The following is an 18,706-nucleotide window of genomic DNA, read 5'->3' as shown; positions in this document are numbered from 1 at the left end:
TAATCTATCGTTTAGTAAATTGATTCCAATGTATCGTTACGGTATTTATCACTCGCTAATACCCTGCAGTGCGAGACCGTCCGCGTCCCTCGCAGATCTTCACTCGTCTGATTTCATTAGCGAGTTGATCCATCCGCTCATGGCTTTCCAAATGACGTATCTGTTTCGGTTTTATGTCCCTGGTCTTCGGTGGTCGATTCTACAACTGGGTCTCAAATTTTTCATGCCTCTTCTTACCCGATGTGGACTAAATTTTGTCACGAAGCTACATTGCGTGACTTCGATGGCTGGTTCAATCGCTCCAAAACTACAGATGACGTAATAATTTCCACTTCAATTTTGGCTCTCTAGATTTCGGATGCAGGCGGCATATTTCTTGCGAGTCCAATCGAGAGCGATCAATCTCTCGAGGACTCAGTGATTCGCAAAGACCCTCGTAAAGCAAATCTTTTATCCCTCTTATCCGGGACTTATTGAAAGCGTTTCTTCCCCTTTTGGCCAGCCGAATCCATGCGTGGAGTTTCCCTGAACCCGTCCTATTTTTCTCCCGTTCTTCTTGCTCTCCGCCTCCGTCCAGAGTTACACATCTACAGTTTTAGCGCCGCCCAACTTTACCCATTTCCTGCTTGATAGGAGAGGTTGTCGAACATCGACTCATCGTTAGTGGCCGCCCAGCGTATCTCGAATCGTCAATTTAATCAGCCGAAATTGATTCGAAGGATTTCTTTCTTCGTGAGTTTCAATTCTTCAATGACGACAAATCATTGTATTTCTGTACGATAATTAAGTACTTACATGGCTAGGCACATTAATGTTAAATACATTTTTCTCATTATTTGTGTTACAATCAAATTCAACTTAGCCGCATGTGTCCGAAATTTATTTACCCAGTCGTAGATTCGCGTCTCAATTTTTTGTAATGAGAATGGATTGATATTATTAATAATTAGCGAGTTGTATTATTATAGATACAATATTGTATATTGGCCATTTATTAAATAAGAGATATGATACACAAGCAATAATATATTTATAATTTATACAATGCTTTATACAAGATCGTTCTAAACTTATTTCTTCATTTATAATTTACCTAATACTGTACAGTGGATTATAAATTATACTCGTATATTAATTTACGTTTACTTTTATAATCGATACGTAATTAACTTTAACTTCTATTTAATAATTACCTATTGGTGTACGTTTCGTTTATTTGTAACATGTGTGTGTGTGCATGTGTGCATGTGTGTTTACCTCTTCCTCTTCGTGTCCGTATCGTGTGTTTTATCTTACGAGATCGTTATAACTTTTAATAGATATAGGTATATATGCATACAAGCGCATGTATATATGTATACCTATAAACTCCGCATTTAAAACGCCAAATATCACATTCACGTTAATTATTATCTACATAATATACAAAATCTCTCGTCGGATCGTTCCGACTTTAGTCAATACTTCGGTTATAATCAACCAATTTACTCGTCACGCACGAGTAACGACGATTATTATTAATTCGCACTTTCCTTATTACGACCGCCGGAATTACATTCGAACCGTCAACAGTTTCGTAACGCTAACTCTTATTAGGTACGGATGCCCAATTTATTCGGATTGGTATAGCATAATATTAATGGCAAAAAAAAAAAAAAAAGTACTTTCTACTCTCACGGAAATTATCGAATGACATATTGTATCGAGGTCGAGTTGTGCTTCGACCAATGCAGGATTAGAAATTGATCACTTTTTTTCTTTCAAACTTCTCCTCGTTATTAATCGTAAGAATTAATCCCGTCTTTGCTGAGCCGTTAAATCGCAAAAGAAGACTTCAAATTTTTTACCAACTGTTAAAAAATAGCCCCTGGGCCTTTCGGTCGCACCGAGGCGTGATTCAAACGGTGTATTTTCCCCATGACGCTAGAGGTCGAGCGGGATCGGTTTGTGCGAAAGAATGTCCGGGTTGTGGAAAATTACGATCAGATTCAAGGTCCGTACTGCTGTTCAAGTTCCCTCCTTAGCCTCTTCGCGGCGGTTTCGCCGTTGCCCTCGCCCTCGGCATCGCTGCACCCATCATCGCCCTCGGCAACGACGCCTTCGACTTCCTCCTGGCGTCTTTTCGCTGTCGCCATTTCCGCAGCGTGCTTCTTTCGCCACTTTGTCCGCCTGTTTTGAAACCAGACCTGAAACATCAACGGGAATCGTGAATCAGAAATATTTAATTATCGGGACGAATAGGAATTCAATAAAAAGTGTGTTTCACATGCGTTTTGTACATTCTTACATCAGACGGACTAGAATGTTTAATAATTTCTTTAGGTACTAGAGTCAATTGGTTGATCGGTACTTTATAATCACAAGGATAGCAACTGCATCAAAGCATACTATTTGGAGGATATTTTTCAATTGGATCAATTAATTATTTCTTGATTTAGGAACGCACATTTATAACGAGCACCGAGTGCTGAGTACAAGAGTAGAAAGTTTTTGAGCTACGTAACATTCCCGGGTAAATATTTACCAAGGCAAATAAAGTTTATTTCAATTATTAAACTGAATTTCAACGAAGTCGAAATACTACTTCTTGCTGTGCAGCAAATTTCATTTGAATCAACTAAAATTCTCTCGACTTGACTCAGCGTGGTAAGACGCGTCGAATTAATTTTGTTTATAAGCAATGACGGGGGTTGAACCGGCTTCCTAAAAACGGGGCGATCGAAGCTCGCGACGGCCCCTCTACGCCTATAAAGCTCCGAGGCAACATCTCCTGGAGGTTGGGTCGCGGTCGTAGCTCGAGAGCTCTGCGTCCCCGCAACAATGTATTTAATTAACGTAACTACCGTCAAGGGAGGGCACGGCGCCACCGTAGTGATTGCAACTCTACGCCGTCGCGACGCCTCGACACCTCGACTCGGATCCCGGGTGATGCGCGACGTTGCGAAAACCGAGCGACGCCGGGAGCGCTCTCGAAGCTCCGTTCCATGTTAGATTAAAAAAATATCCATAGCCCCAAGTCGGCTAAGCAGATTAAAAACCGGGCCGCCGATCCCCGCTTTCCCGCCGTTGTATCGTGCCTGTATACACAGCTACCGTAAAAGTTAACCGACGCTTGGATGAAAATTAAAACTCTCATTCCGGCCGAGGGGTGGGATTTTCGGATTATCATGATGTTGGGACAAGATCGGACCGGATCAATCCCCGCCTGAAACCTTTGTCTCCAGCGTCTGCGATTTCTTAGATTTCGTGAAAACTACTTATTTGCACTGAGAAAAATTTCATTTGTTATAGTAGCTAGAAAAATTCAGTGAAACAGTTATCGTTAAAAAAACTGTTTGAATATTTTTGGAATTACGAAAAACGAGGTACGCATAACCATTTTGCGCTATTGTCGTTCCTTTTTCGGTAATTGCAACGCAAAATCAGATTGCTCGGTTGACCGTATTTTTTTAGTTAAATAAGACTTTAACATCAATTTATTCTTGCACAAGCATTAAATTTTCCCAACAGTTACAAGAAAATATAGTAATAGAGAAAGAAAAATTGTAATGAGAAAGAAGAGTAACGGATACTACTAGACTTTCCGGTAACAGCTAGAAAACTAATTCTCATTTTGTACCTAGAACTATACTTTTCGATTGTGGTAAATAATGAAAATAGTTAAGGACTGAGCGGTAACCGGAATTAAAAATTTCTCTCAGTATATTAAAAATAAAGACGTGAGACAGAGGTTCGAAAAATGAGAGGGAGTCGGTGGCTCTTCACTTCTGGAATTTGGCTCGAAAGCAAAACGCGAAATGTATAATCGCCGCAAAAATCATGTTTCAGATCTCTGGTACATAATCACACCGAAATCTCAGCTGACTCCCCCACGCGAGTGATATTTGACGAGAAGACCGCGAAATCTCTATTTCATCGCTCTGCAAATTGTCTCCTTCTCCACGGTTCTCTGTGGTTTCTTTGGATTCGGTTAACCGCCGAATTCAGTTCCGTTATACCCATAGCATAACCCGCTTTACTCAAGAATTGCGGTGGCTTCGAATCCCAAGAAAATGTATCATTCCATGTTACAGCGAATAAAATTTAATGCGGTATTCGCGGAACGAAAAAGATTGGAATCTCATATAATAGCCACTTTCATTATAGACAACTGTTGGATTTATTACAAGACTTGCAAAGTTATCGCCGTATCGAGACGATAGGATCGTCAATGATCCGCAAAAAACTCCACAACTTACTTGAGATACTTTCGTATTGCATCTGGAAACGAACTTAGTTTCAACGATGTAAAATAATTACAATCTCTCAAACAATATTTTTTTGTTCATTACGTACCGAAGACTCATTAATATCCCTACTGCGAATCAACGGTTCAGTTAATGGGCTCAATAAAACCCCATTCAATTTTCGTCTTTCTTCCATTCGCGCCCTGTATAATTACGCAGTTACGTATCACGCAATTTTGCGCATAAATTGAATTCACCGTACGCGATTTTTCATGGTTCGCGGTTGCCCGAAACGCGAGCGTCAAATTTTCACGGGTGTTTGATAGCGTATTCTGATTCCGATGAGATAGGATATACAGCTCGGTATAACTAATCTTATCGCTTGGTTAATAAGTCACTGACACGCGAAGCTCGGTCGTTTGGAGTTTTTAGTTTTGTCAGACGCGTGTATAAGGGCGGCGATATCTCGGCCCTGCGTCCCTTCCCGTATCCTCGGACCCTTTTATACGGGGTTAGCTGCGGTTTTATAGTTGGATTGCAGGCACAATGCGTTCCCGGTCTTTAGATAATCTTGATTTAATGAATCTAACAGTTGCAAGAGGCGTGCGGTACGCGAACACTGTAACGCAAGTGCGCGTTGTGGGGTGAACAGTTTTATTTCATCCGCAAACGATGCTCCGTCATGCCTTCTGTCAAACTCAAAATCGAAACATAATCCGAGCGTTTAAATTCTTCGCAAAATATCAGTACAAGTACCGTTTTCATACCCAACATTTTCACGGTTCACTTATTTCGCGCCAAATGTGGTGGCAAAAGTTTTTCGAATCCCGTCGATTGTCACTCAGCGATGTATATTTTTAAATTTGCGTGTTCGCATATTTTGCTTGAACTACGATTTACCGCCGGCTGGAAAAACTTCCGCGTTTGTAAGTCAAACATTCGCGATTGATTTTAGGCGAATTCGCGTTAGACTTGTTCAATTGCGCGACGCGCAGGGGCGAGCTTTAAATCGTGCCCGATGATCCATACCTTAATACATGCGTGCATCGCTTTTGTGAAAAACGTCGAATTTAAACTTCTTCCATGCCATTTGCTGCGTATTTATTCAAACGTCGCGACTCTGAAGCATTCGATAATATACGATCGCTCGCTTGTCAGCTTGCCACCCTCTGGTAACAAGTTATTGTACGAAAGGAATTACAAGAGACAAAATCGTAGAACACAGTTACCAGCGAAACTGAAATTATTAGCTACGTAAGACATAACGGAGGCATTGTATTAAAATTTAGGGATTATACTTTCACAAGTGTCTAAAACCTTAGCACTGTATTTTTAAAGTGGCCATTGTTGTTTAAAAATAAATCTCAAGCATTTCCAGGTTTCCGATGACCCAAAAAGCCGTTCTTCGATGACAATTTTCTCGACCATAATTAATAGGTGTCTTAATTCGCTTAATTACTCTATTAACCCTACATTCGATTAAAATTCTCATATTTTTCTCATCGTCACACGACACGTTCATCACAAACTTGAATATAAAAAAGTGATATTTTTATTTTTCTCCATGACAACAATTGAAATCCTCTGAAAATTCCGTGACCCTTTTACGGAACACCGTGTTAATTCTGCGTAAAAAGTCTTTCCATGTTTCACCGATTCGAGGAGGCGCCTCGGACGCGGGCCAAAGGATGAGAAAGGAGAAAATTGAGGGTGGCTGTCGGTGGCGATAATGCGCATCTCTGTATTCCAGACTCGTAGCGCTACGCCATATCGATATGTTTCAACTCGCCCCTTTTCCCACCCCCAGAGCCATCCCGAAGCATCGCTAGGAGCAACGTCTCGCTTTGGCTCGAAGATCAAATGGCTTCACCGATTCGTGTTATCCTCGATATTCCATTTTTATGCAGGAATCAAATTTTGCGGGAGAAAATTTTATGTCTTTTGTATGCGAGCGGGCGCACGCGCCTCGCGTATGCGTGTGTATAAACGGCACGCGGAACGTGTGTCTTGACTTGTTTTTCTCAACCACTGCGAATTCTAGATTCTGTTTTTCGCATATTCGCCGAGTCCCTTTCCTTCGTCCTCCCTTCTTTCATTCCTCGTCCCCATGATTTCCTCGGCCTTATTTACCCCTCGAGGTATAAAAGTCAAGCAGCGTGGAAAAAGATAGTTTCTCTATATTTACTATACTCGTATTTATATTTAAGTTTGTTCTAGGATTAGAGGATTTAATAAAGTTTTTAAGCCGGTTCGCATTCCTTATTCTTATCAACGGTATTATTTTACGAATAATATGCACAGTCATAAAATCTGTGTCAAAAGAAATCTCGACTTTTTTGTATTTTCAAATTATCACCGGTATCCGAGTTTATTCTTTATGCGATAAGAATATTTGTTAATGCAGATCTTTGTTAAAATGCCCGAACGAGTGATTAAGATTATCGGCAAATTATTCTTTTACAAATAGTACAAAAATTAAATAAGACCAATGAATAAAAAATTAGAAACTGAAAACAGAAACTGATCAGATGTCGATTTAATATTTTGTTAACGCATTTTTTCAAATCGTACAGAATAATAGTGATCGTTGTTACATAGCTGATAAAATTCAGATACATATTACGAAGTTAAAAACAGTCTAGCTCGAATGAAAAATGATATTTAACTTCACAAAATTATACCGATCAAATGTCACCCCGCAGTTACTTAATTCTATAGTAATTATTACATACACGTTTACACAAAAGCAAATTATCAGAAGACGGGCGACGCTTAATCCTGCCAAAATAAACGCTCTTTTCATCACATAAAAATGCTATTTTAAAAATAGAGCACAGCCCATAGTCATAGTAAGCAGATATACATATAATTTCGCCTGCACGGTGCAGCGGGATTTGACGGCAATTATAATGGGACGTTATGGAGTCAAGTGCATGTGTGGCAATTTTGATGGCGATTTGGTGTTCGGCGAGGCAATCGGACGAGGGGCGGTGGTGAGTAGGAGGTGAATGAAGGACACCGCCTGCTGCCATGATTTATCACGGGGGTGGTTTCACCCCCCCCCCCCCCCCCCCTCCCATGCGCCAATGATGCATGGGGCGTCCGCCACGGTGTGTCGCGGAACGCAGGGGTGCCTCGTTCGTACTAATTGACGTCATTGATATTGATATTCGTCCAGGACGCGCGGGAAGATTACGCCCGTGGTAAACAGCTACGCACCCCCTTCTCGAAATCCACAGGCGCGACGCCAATCCCCGAAACACCGACCATCCACCCTAGCTGCAGACCTTCCAGTCCTCGGACCAGATGGGAAAGTGTCGCGAAACTCAACCGGTGCTCCAACTATTCGTACCAACTATTAATTCGGGCATTGCTTGCCACAGGTACTTATCTACAAGCACAGAACCAATATAATCGGGTAAACGTGACGTCGGGTATTCCCTTTTGGCATACTTCAAATTCTGGTATCATTGTGTAGATTTATTTTTACAGCTACACTGAAAGTTTTAAGAAAGTTCCCAGCTGCTTTGAACCAACTGTTTTATACAATATTGTTAAATTTATTTGAGACACTTGATGCTCCAGGATAATATCAACGCTGATAATTTAATTTGCTAATCTTTGGTAAGCTTTTCTTATACTACATGCATCGATACAAATTAGAGGTGATTCAATCATTGGTATAATGATTTTCATTCGCACTTTGGCAAATGCTGTATAAAAATTTCTGTGTTTCTCTCAATACTTTTACAGGTTTTTCACAATTCCAACCGATATTTGTACAGCGTATAACTAGAAAAAAAAAAAAACAACGATGTGGGTAGATGAATTTATTCAGATATTCTCAATTCGGTCTCTTTTCTCATTTTTCCCCGAAAAATTTTGTATATTCGAAACTGGATACACCAATATTGGCAGATAGGTATACGCAAAATAATTCGCACAGGATGTGGAATGCGGATATACACCACATACACACGCGTGTATCCAAATACACATACTTTTCTTATGTAACACACGTGTTGCCAGAGATTTGAGATTTAGGAAACGGGGGGTGAATTCGTTTTGAATAATATCACCGAGGCGAAAGACGAATAAAGAAGGAGGAAAAAAAAATAAATAAAAATAAAAACCAAAATGATGTCACATATACGGAGTCCGTTCATCTCGTTCATCTCCCCGTACAAAGACACCGTCGTTTCGGTTTCGAAAATTACTTTACACCGAGGATCAGGGGGTAAACGGGGGTGACGTCACAGGTACGGAGGTACAAGGAATGAAAGAAAGAAAGAAAGAGGGATGCTGGTAGCGGTAGTACATGTAGGAGTGAATCGGCGTTTCCCGGGGAAAATCCGAGGTAATTGAAAGCCGAGCCTCCCTCCCTCCCTCCCACCCTCCCTCTCTCCCGCCGTTCTTCCCTTTCTCTCTCCGGGCGTCGCGTCTTCTCTCTTTCTCCCCGTCCTTCCCTTCCCTTGGATTTCATCCACCGCGTCTCTCCTACCCCCGGCCGCATCACTCACAAACACAGACTTGTAGCTTTTAATAAAAATGTAAATATGGCCGCGCAGAACGAGCCAATGACAGCGCTACATCGGCGCGGCAGTCCGACGCGCTGCCACCCCTGCAGGGGCCGCGGCTCTCGACGAACAGGGGTTGCCACGGCGTCGCGACGGAGGAGGAGGAGGAGGAGGAGGAGGAGGAGGAGGAGGAGGAGGAGGAGGGCCGACGTCCCGCGTCTTTCCATGACGCGAGGGGATTCCCCGCGCTGTCCTGCGGGACGACGGCGCAGGTGCCGAGGGAGCTTGTCACGTCTTCGCTATCTGCTCGGTGTACCTTTCCCCCGCGGTCGGTCCTTCTTTTCTCTTTTTATGCTCGTTTTTTATTCTTTCTTTTTTTTTTATTCCATCCTCGTATCGTTTGTTCACTTTTGTTTTTAGTTTTTAACACCGCTTTCGGCCAACCCCACCGACGAGATATTTCCCCGCTACACTCGAAACACCCTCGATCGTTAACCACGATTTTTTATCCCGCCTAAGCCACTTGTCAACTCAACTTTTCCACGGGTTTTACAATATCACCAGATTTTTTAAGTTCCTCCTTGTTCAATATTGTTAACGTTCGGATTAAGCCAATCAGATTCAAATTGCAATATAATTAATAAAAAAGCAAAAACTGGCTCTTTGTTATATCTCGCGATAGAACCGAGAAATAATCACAAACCTCGTCGATAGTAGAATTTTACTAAAAAGTTTTTTGAATCTTTGATTTGTAGTGAAAAAGATAAAAAAATATATTCATATACATGAAGAAAGAAAAGGAAAAGACGACTGAGCGATATAATGACGAAATAATTGTCTTACCTTGACTTGGGATTCGGACATGCCGAGGGCGTAGGCTAGTTTTGCGCGTTCTGGTCCCGCGAGGTATTTCGTTTGTTCGAAAGTCTTCTCGAGGGCGAATATTTGCTGACCACTAAACGTCGGCCTCGTGTGTTTCTTCTTGCCGCCCTCGTGGTCGCCGAGTCCACCGCCACCCGCCCCCGTCATCGCCTGCTGACAGCCAAGCTGTTGGGATACTGTAATAAATAGTAAAAAAACATCCCGGATTTAAACCAGATCTCAATAACTCCTGAGAGTTTACGGATTTTATAACAAACATCGGATCTCAGCCGGCTTACGCTTCGTAATTAACTAGAGAAATGATCCGCCAATTGAAACTAAAATTACGAGCTGCTGCACGGTCACTCCATAAAAGCAACGGTTCATAATGGGGGGGGGGGGGCAAAACGCGTGAGCGGTAAGGGTGGAAAGGGTCAATCGAAGGGAGGCCCTGAGGAAATAAAGGACAGGGGGCGAGGCAATAACCGTACAAACGCGAAAACAAGGAGAGGCCATGAAATAAAGCAATCATCCCGAGGGGCAACAAGCCGTCTGTAGGTATATACGTGCGCACGAATACACGGCCGCCCGGTTCTTGTCTTATTTATTTTACGAGCGAGATCCGACCGTCTATGGAGCATCCGCAGCTCATTGGTTCACCCGCGGAAATAGACACGGAGAGAGGAGAAAAAGGGACGATCATCGCGAGGCCCCTGCAGGACCCAAATACGACCGCCGCGTTATCCGGGATCCTACGGCAGGTTCCTTCAGGAACCCCCGGCACCGGGTTTCGACGAAGCCACGGGCACGTACGCGTCGTTGCGACAGCTGGGAATCGCTGCGTGCCCTGAACACCTTCCTCGGCTTTATCCCGGGGGAATATAACGCCCGAAGGTTTCGCTTCATTCCGGTAATCGTTGTATCACGGCACGGAAAGAGACAAGGACTATCCGAATGTTCAGGGATTTTATCGCCTGAGGAGAGCGCAACGTGTACCTTATAATTGTATGCATCGAGAGAGAATTTCGAGGTGCGAAAATATAGTCGTAGTTTGATCCTCTGAGCTTGTCAAGTCGAGGAATGTTTGTTTAATAATCTTCGTAAAAAAAAGAAACAACAACTATCGTTATTCGTGGTGCTGGATAAAATTGAGGCACTTTTCAAAGTCATCGATACCTCGAGCAAAGCTTTTTTTTAGTAAAGTTAACACAGCCAAATATTTGCCAGGAATAAGTTCCCAACAAAAACTTGTACGCGTCTGTTTAATTTGCCATTTTCCATTCAATTTCGTAAGTGAAAAGCATAAATTTCATCAGCACGCTTTTCTCCGACGCATTTTGGGTGGTTGAATCCTATGTACGAGGAAGTTAAAACGATAGACTCTCGTTACACACTTTATGTATACGCTTGAAATTCTCTTTTGAAAACGAATTATTCGAGAGAGCATCTTTTACCGATAATTTATCGAACATGTATTTTCTACCTGTTAAACTAGCACGATACTCCTGTAATAACTATACCAGTGAGAACTCGAAAAATAACGATATACACGCCGAATATATCCAAGGGTAAAACATCCCTTTCGAAGCTTTTATTTTCTCACTCCTTCATTTTCGTTAAAAGTTCATCAAGTACAGTTGAATTCCCAATCTCGAAATTCAGTGAACTTTACATAGACCGCGAAACTAAAACTTTCCAGCTTTCCAAATTTTCTGTCCCCACTTTTCCTCAGCGTATATAAAAACTAAAGGATCGCAAGTCCGTCAAGTTTGCAGGCTCTTTCAAGACTTGACTATACCTAATTTGAAACGATCAGATTTTTTGTAAAATCACCTAATCCACATCCAATATCGCGTTTTGCATCTATACGGTGTTCGTATACGTATACGTATATGTATATCTATACCTGCCGGAACGGAGAACGACGACTCAGTTCTGCGGCGAGAAACAGCTGGTTTGCTGTCGCCGTTTCGTCCGTTCGAACGGTATAGACGGGTTTATACATACGTGACTGTATGCGCCGGAATTTCTACCACGTGGCGATATAACCCTCCCCCCGCCCCTTTCTCACCCTCTCCAGACGTCGCGTACGGTTGAACTTTTTTGCCTATCACGCCCTCCCCCCCCGTTAATTATCATAGGCAATCGTTATCTGGTGCGCCGGGCGCCCGTAATTAAGAGCAAGCAACTCGGAGGGCGGGAGGTGGTTGGAGGTGGGGGTGAGGGTGTATCTCCGCCGTGGGACTTTAATTTAATAAAGCAATTTGTAACGGAATACAGAACGAGGCTTTAATGGCCGCACGGCGGAGAGGGCTCTAACGAGCTGCTTACCGCACTCCGCGATATCCTCCAGCCCTGCACACCATCCAGTAACGCAGCACACGCTCGGCGAGATAGACCCGATGGAGATAAGGGGCCTCGTCATACGGCCCCACTTTCCCCATCTCTTGCCCCCAATTTCGCGCGGCAATATTTATCACGATTGACCCCGGCTGTTATATGATATAGATTCAATTTACTTGGTGGAAAACGGATTTGTTATTGCGTCTGTTATATTTATGTAACACATGGTGTTTAAATTCCGCTGAGTAGGTACGTAATAACAATTCGATAATATACATATGTTATACGTTTTTCGTAAATCGTTGATGTCCAAGATTTTTAAACTATCTCGTTACTCATCGCTGACCATTACTTTTGTCTTCTTTCAGAAAGAGCTTCACGCAGTTTTTTCACTCAAAAATTACACTTATCTATTCTTACGTTGGCTTCTGGAAACTCGACCCTATTATCAATGGTTCTATGACCACAGGCATGAATATTGGCTCGATAAGTGATCTCAGAACTGTGATATATCGAACTCGGATGTTTTTGTGCACGAATTTGTTTGTAATCAGAATAACTGTAAGATTTTTCAATCACTCATGCTATTGGATAACGTTTCGTTTGACAGAAAATAAAATTGTATGAAAAGCAAGTTTTTCAATGTATTATAAAATCCATTCCCCGAACTTTTAGGTAAACGATAAATTTGAAAACGTTTATTGGTACTGCGCTGATAAAACAATTATTAAGGACAAATTCCGCATTTTCTCATCAAAAGTTATCAACTTTATAATTCTGAAATCCAAAGATAAACCGCATAACGTACCACGGTTACAAAGTAGAATATATAATTCCAAAACGCTGTAAGATATAATCCAAAATCGACAGAACTGAATCTTGAAAGCTATCGTACTCAACGAAGAAAATAGGCTGAAAAATAAACGACGAATTAAAAATTGTTTCAAGAAAATACGTTCGTCTCGAAGATCGTATAACGAGAAGAATTTCACACCAGCCAAGATATCGATGGGGTGATAAGCTTCCGGTATCATAATTCACAATGACCAACGATAGCCAGGAGCTCGTAGCGAGGATGTCCCAGCCTGCATGCGACGACGACGAAGTTGTTTGTATCCGATATCCAGGTCCAATAGACGAGCGATGCGCGGGTCGCTGTACAAAGATTGGCTGGATGGCCAGTCAGCAACTTTTTTACTGCGTTTCCATCTCCCGCCTCCCGGTTCCCCGCATTCTCGCGAGGCACGTTGGGCCGCGAGCCGTTCGTGTAGAACACACCTCGAGCTATCGACGCGTGCGGAGGAGGCGGAGGAGGCGGAGGGGCCGCCGGTATATTCGAGGTTTTTATCACGTGGATTGGGGGCATAAAGGCATAAATAAAGGATCGGTGGTTCCCCTGGCGATCGTTGGGCGAGCGTCTGGTCCTCGCGAGACCAAGGAAGGCGCGAGGATCGCCCGGGCGCTAAATAAAATATATTACACTGCAGCACGCCGTTAGAAATTTCCCCCGCTGTTGCCCCACCCCCTTCCGAAAACGGGGCCAGCGGGACGCCGTGGTTAAAATATTGCCGGAGTTATACTCTCGGCGGCCTGCAAAGGAGCGCTCCTGATCCTCAACGTCGATATTGAAATACCAGGAAGCGATGTTGTAAGGGAAGAAACCGAACTCTGCTTGTAAAAGTGGGTCCAACTTTGGTTATTCTTCGGAGTTTGATCGTTAACGGTGCAAGAAAGCAGGAAGTTAGAGAGAAGGAGACGAAATTCCGGAATACAAAGTTGAGCCGAATTTCAGGCGCAGAGGTAGTAGCGCCGATTTATGCCAATTATTCCGTCCGTTTTCTTTGGTCGTTCAAATATTATGATTATTAAGTGTTTACCAGGTGTTGACAGCTGCCTGGCTTACGTATATCGAACGACCAAAAAACAGGAACGCGGCGCGTGGAGGAAATCGGTACTAATAACTCTGCGCCAAAAACGGGTCCAATTTTCGCTGGTACGCTGGCTTGAGTTTCGTCTCCTTCCATCTTACTTCCTGCAGGAAAGATTCAAGAATTGTGTGTAATGCGCCTGGTGAAGCGGCAGCACGCCAAGATTCGAAAACCACGATATCGCGCATCTTATGGTGACTGGGGCCTTATTTCGAAACTTTGTGATAACTTAGTAAGAGATAGCGCTCAATGTTTTTGTATTAGGTTGGGTATCTGAAACACGGTATATACTAGGTAACGTAATCTCGATATTAATTTTTAGATGTTTCAAAGAACAAAAAATCGACGATCATCAAATGCACAGTATTACAATAGTCTTGCAAACATGAATACATTTTTTTAGGTGATCTTGGTAAAATATTCCTTTGTTGCTACCTTGAACTTTTTCCACTCTATGATTATTTTATTACATCAGCTTTCAGCAATCACTTTGTCATGTGGACGACTTTTCAACAGTACATAGACCATACTAATTGTAAGTAAATGAGTTTATCACGCGTTTCATTATTAACTCATATAACTTTTCTATGGATCGAGGTTATGTCACGTGAAAAATGGTCGTAAAAATATTACCCAACCGTTTCACTGTGACAAGTAACAAAGTTTCACTATAAGGCCCATTTTACCGGTGAACAGGAGGCTGCTCTCTGTTTTGTCTAAACGGTGTTTAATGCCGTTTTCACCGGTCAGAAGAAGTTCCTAAATCAGGTCCGCGAAGCAAGTATGTATATGAAAATCTCGTAGCGTTGCCAGTTCGTCAGACGCATTACCCGCAATTCCTGAATCTTATACCGAACTCGTCAACCGAAATCGGGCCCGATCTTTCGACATCTTTAAAACACTGGTTCGGTGTTTCCTTCCACATACTACATCCCGCTCAAGATCCGCGACGTATCCCAGCGAGACCAATCGACCTGTGATAAATTCGCGCGCATTCGGTTTGCACGCGCAAATAAGTGCACGCCGGGTGTTCGGGGCTTTGCGCAGACCGCGGCACCTCGACCTGGAGTCGACCGGGCAGCCGCGACCGCGACCCAACCCTCTTACACGCACCCCTCGTCGCAGGGCCCTCGCCTTAGGCCGCATGTGTTACCGCGAGAGTGATCTATGCGTTTAAAGGGGGCGGATGCCTGTCACGTGTTCTTTGGCATTACGTGATTCCACGGACCGACGTGGTTTCAGACGTTTACAAATATTGCTCCTTCGCTCGCTCCCAGTTTGATGAATCGTTCCACCCCAAATTTGACCCCGTTTTGTATGTTCTAAATTCGTTACGGTCTTGGTTCGTTTTTTCGTATTTTCACTAGGGTCTGGATGGAGATATCGTATTATTTCTGGGGCCCAGTTCTCTGACGCTTTTGCGAGTCCTTAGCTAACAACGAGTCTCAATTAGGTCGACAGATATCAATTCTGTTATGTTGACGGACTTGGGTAGCCCATTCCGGACCCAGTTTGGATTCAGACTTCATCCGTTGTGTCTAAAATATTTTTACAAAACTGGCTTAATGTCACACTCACGAGAATGCAGTCGAGCTCGCCACGCTAAAGGGTCGCTGACCAATCCTTGAAGTCCTGGCCAGTAGACGGCAGGATGTCGCGGCTCCGTTCGCTGCTGGAACTGTCCCATACCTGTGACAAAAGGATAAAATTAAAGCAATCCTTCATGAACGGATAGGCTCGATTTGGTATTCGCAAGTCTGCTTGCGATCAGGAAACTTGATGCGCAGGCTACACGCAGAATTCAATGATTGACTATATTTTTATGAAAATTCGTTTACAGCACGACTGTCGGAGGCTCGCGATGGTGTAATTGAATGAAAACGTTAAAAATGTAATCGATGCTGACAAGAATTATTGAAGACGTCAGCTTGAGATCGTATGAAAATTTTGATTGCGTGAAATAAGAGTGTATGGTATTTATCTCGTTACTGTGATTTTGCAGTTAAATACGGGCGGTAATCTCGTAAGTCTGATTAAAAAAATTGAAAAACGATATTGCCGAGTCGAAAATTAACTCCTAATTACGCCTTCAACAATTAAGACTCGAAGTATTTTATGAAGACATTTAGCCGTGATTAAATCAGACGCCGATTGAGTGTGTTGATTTAAAAATATCTTAATGATCTTTGGTAACGCACGAACGCAATGCTACATGTATATTATATAACAACCGCATGTTGAATTCAAAAACAATTTTACGCCCATAATTCCCGTACAATTTTGGAGAATGCGCATCGAATATCGAATCACGCGATGTGCAGTGATTAATACCATCTGCACCGACTGATCAGAGTGAGTAAAACGAAAACCTGTAGAAGCATCAATTTAATCCGCGTGTAATAAATTTCCGTTACTCGAACGCGTGGGAAATTAAAAAGCTGTCGTAACGCCGAAGTACAAAGAGTAATGAGATAGCTCAATTGCACAATGACTAGGTTTCAACCAGTCGATTGAAAAATCAAAAGGTTCAAATCGTTCACACCGTCGTCTTACGGAGATAAACACTCAATCATGCACGACCATTTAATGACTGGATTGAATAATTCCGTGACCGTCGCTTGCAGTCAAACGTTGCTTAAGAGTTAAAATTCCGCATCGTGTGCGTACAGTGTATACGTAATACGTAGCGATATAACGGCCTGTGATTAGTATTACAGATAGTAAAAAATTAGTAATTACTATGCGAGTGCCAAACGGTGCAATGCGCTCGTTATCACTCATTGTCAAGCGGAAAGTTTTAGCGCATTGCCTATGCACGTAGCTGGGAGTAGCTTGTAAGCCAAAGTGAGAAATTCGTTTCAGGTGTTACTTGTCAGTGTTGAATTCCAAACCTATCACTTTACGTGAAATTCGATAATTGAAGAATTTTGTTGCGGTACATAGTGAGAAATATTGTTCATTTGAACGCTTCGTCTCAACTCAAAGAAACTTTACCCACTGCACATTTTGCAAATGGGAACGATAAGACTTTTGCATTTGAACAGGAAAATGTTTTACCGAAGCATCGCGAAAGATGAATTAGCTCCTTTCACTGTCATTGAATCGATCTCTGAATGGCTTTCACGCACTCGATCGGCATCCAACTCTCCATCCGTGTATATAGTTTGAACATACTATCGTGACAATGTAGCGAATAGTGACGACCGAACGTCAAATGACACCCATCATCGCGCGTATTGCAACCAAACACGAGCCGCTGTCCGGCGCAGTTCGAGCCCCGTTCTAACGAGCCAAACAACAACAGATAAACGTACCCGAAGAAGCTGTGAATCCCGTGTGCATGGCGTACCGGGGTGCAGCCAGAGGTTGAGGGTGCGGCGCAGGCGGAAGTCCGTGTGAGGTGGAAACGGGAACCTGAGGATGGGTGGCGGCCGGGCGGGATAGGATGGTGTCGATGCCGTGGGGGTTGCTGCCGACGGAGGTGATGGAGGTGGCCGGACTCTGTTTTCCACTCCCGGTGGGCGAGGGCTGTCCCTGAGGATGGTTGGCGAGCTGTGCGGCAGAGACGCCGGACAACTGGATGCTCTGCTGCTGGTGATGCTGCTGCTGATGGCTGCGCTCGGCCATGGAATGGAGGGCGGCGAGGGGCTGACTGCCGAGCATCCCGCCGCCGGCGGCACTCAGGTTCAGGAATTGGAGAACGTGGGGCGAGGCGGCGGCGTGAAAGTCGTGGAGCCAGGGCGGCCTCGGGGGCGGCGGCGAGTGGCTGGAGGGCGGAGGTGGCGAACACGAGCCCAAGGACGACCCGGCCGACGAGCTGCGATCGCCGTCGAGGTGGCTGGCGCCGCGGCGATGAGCGTCGCTCAGGGATGACATGTCGCCCGGTTCGCTGTCGACGCCGACTAAGCTGACTCCCGATCGGACTCTAAGGTCGGCACAACCGTCCGCTGCACTTTCCCCACAGGTCTTAGTCAGAGAGCACACCATTTCGCACCATGCATAGTTCAGGGTTGGCCTGAAGGTATCCAGGGAAGGCGTTTCGTGCAGCGGTTAACCGCTATCCCGACTCCGCGGTCCGGATGGACAAACTCGCGGCTCGGTTTCACTCTACCGCGGGCGCGTGGCCACGCGACGTTTTTTTACAGTTTCAAAACAGTGCGCAGCGCACGGGACTTGTGTACACAATCACTGAAAGTTTTGCACGCGATCACTGCGAAAAGCGGAAGTGCGGCACGTCTTCGGTCACCAACTCAATATCATCACACTTCTAGGTAAAAGACGAGGAACTATTACGTGAATACCGTGCGAACGAGTGATCGGTAATTCCTTCGACGGGGTTGAGTCTCGAGGACTTTCTAGCGCGACGGAACGCGTCGTGGCTCTGAATGGAATGTCGCTGTCGAACTGGCACCTCGAGTCGAGTCGGTTCGTGGTCCACGCCGGGGAGCTCTACTCCGGGTTTCCTCTTCCCCGAGGAGAGTGAGGATGAGAAGGAGGGGAAGCACCGGGAACGAAGAGAGAGGTGGCCGCTCACACTGCGCCGAAGTGGTATCCGGGGGCGTGCCGGATCGCGGGGATTGGATGTGGAGCGCGGTTACACCGGAAGGGAAGCTCGCCGGGGGCGGAGCCTCTCAATCTCGCATTAGCTTCTTGTTAAGCGTCTTTCATTGTGTGTTTAAACCCGTAATTTATGATCCTGACTGAATAAAACAAGAGCTGGTTGCCACGGCTTGTGACTCGCCTCGCCTCCGGTGCTCGGCCTGCACCTTCTCAGCCACGTACTCTCGGAGTACCAGTTAACGTTGGCCTCACTTCGACGTAGCACGGTCAG

The 18,706-nt window shown here is 44.2% G+C and overlaps 1 protein-coding gene across 1 annotated transcript; it reads right to left on the bottom strand.

Moving 5' to 3' along the window:
- Positions 1–999: 999 nt before the first annotated feature.
- LOC107226869 (homeobox protein Nkx-6.2) lies at positions 1,000–18,491 on the bottom strand. Its single transcript, XM_015667837.2, has 4 exons — positions 17,190–18,491; positions 15,454–15,564; positions 9,587–9,801; positions 1,000–2,186 (listed from the first exon to the last, which is right to left on the bottom strand). The coding sequence occupies exons 1-4, from the start codon at positions 17,860–17,862 to the stop codon at positions 1,989–1,991; spliced, it is 1,197 nt and encodes a 398-aa protein (XP_015523323.1). The 5' UTR covers positions 17,863–18,491; the 3' UTR covers positions 1,000–1,988.
- Between the last annotated feature and the right edge of the window lie 215 nt (positions 18,492–18,706).

Source organism: Neodiprion lecontei, chromosome 6 (genome assembly GCF_021901455.1).
Source record: "Neodiprion lecontei isolate iyNeoLeco1 chromosome 6, iyNeoLeco1.1, whole genome shotgun sequence".
Lineage (NCBI taxonomy): Eukaryota > Metazoa > Arthropoda > Insecta > Hymenoptera > Diprionidae > Neodiprion > Neodiprion lecontei.
The sequence above is the reverse complement of the archived record's forward strand: the minus strand, read 5'-3'. Positions and strand labels throughout refer to the sequence as shown.

What these genes read in the sequence shown, in the direction of transcription:
- LOC107226869 (XM_015667837.2), bottom strand. Translation starts at nt 17,862, where the DNA reads ATGGTGTGCTCTCTGACTAAGACCTGTGGGGAAAGTGCAGCGGACGGT. An exon ending in GCGAGCTCGACTGCATTCTC is followed by an intron (nt 9,802 to 15,453) that starts GTGAGTGTGACA and finishes TATTTATTACAG; the next exon opens with TATCCCAACAGCTTGGCTGT. An exon ending in TGTCCGAATCCCAAGTCAAG is followed by an intron (nt 2,187 to 9,586) that starts GTAAGACAATTA and finishes TTGATGTTTCAG; the next exon opens with GTCTGGTTTCAAAACAGGCG.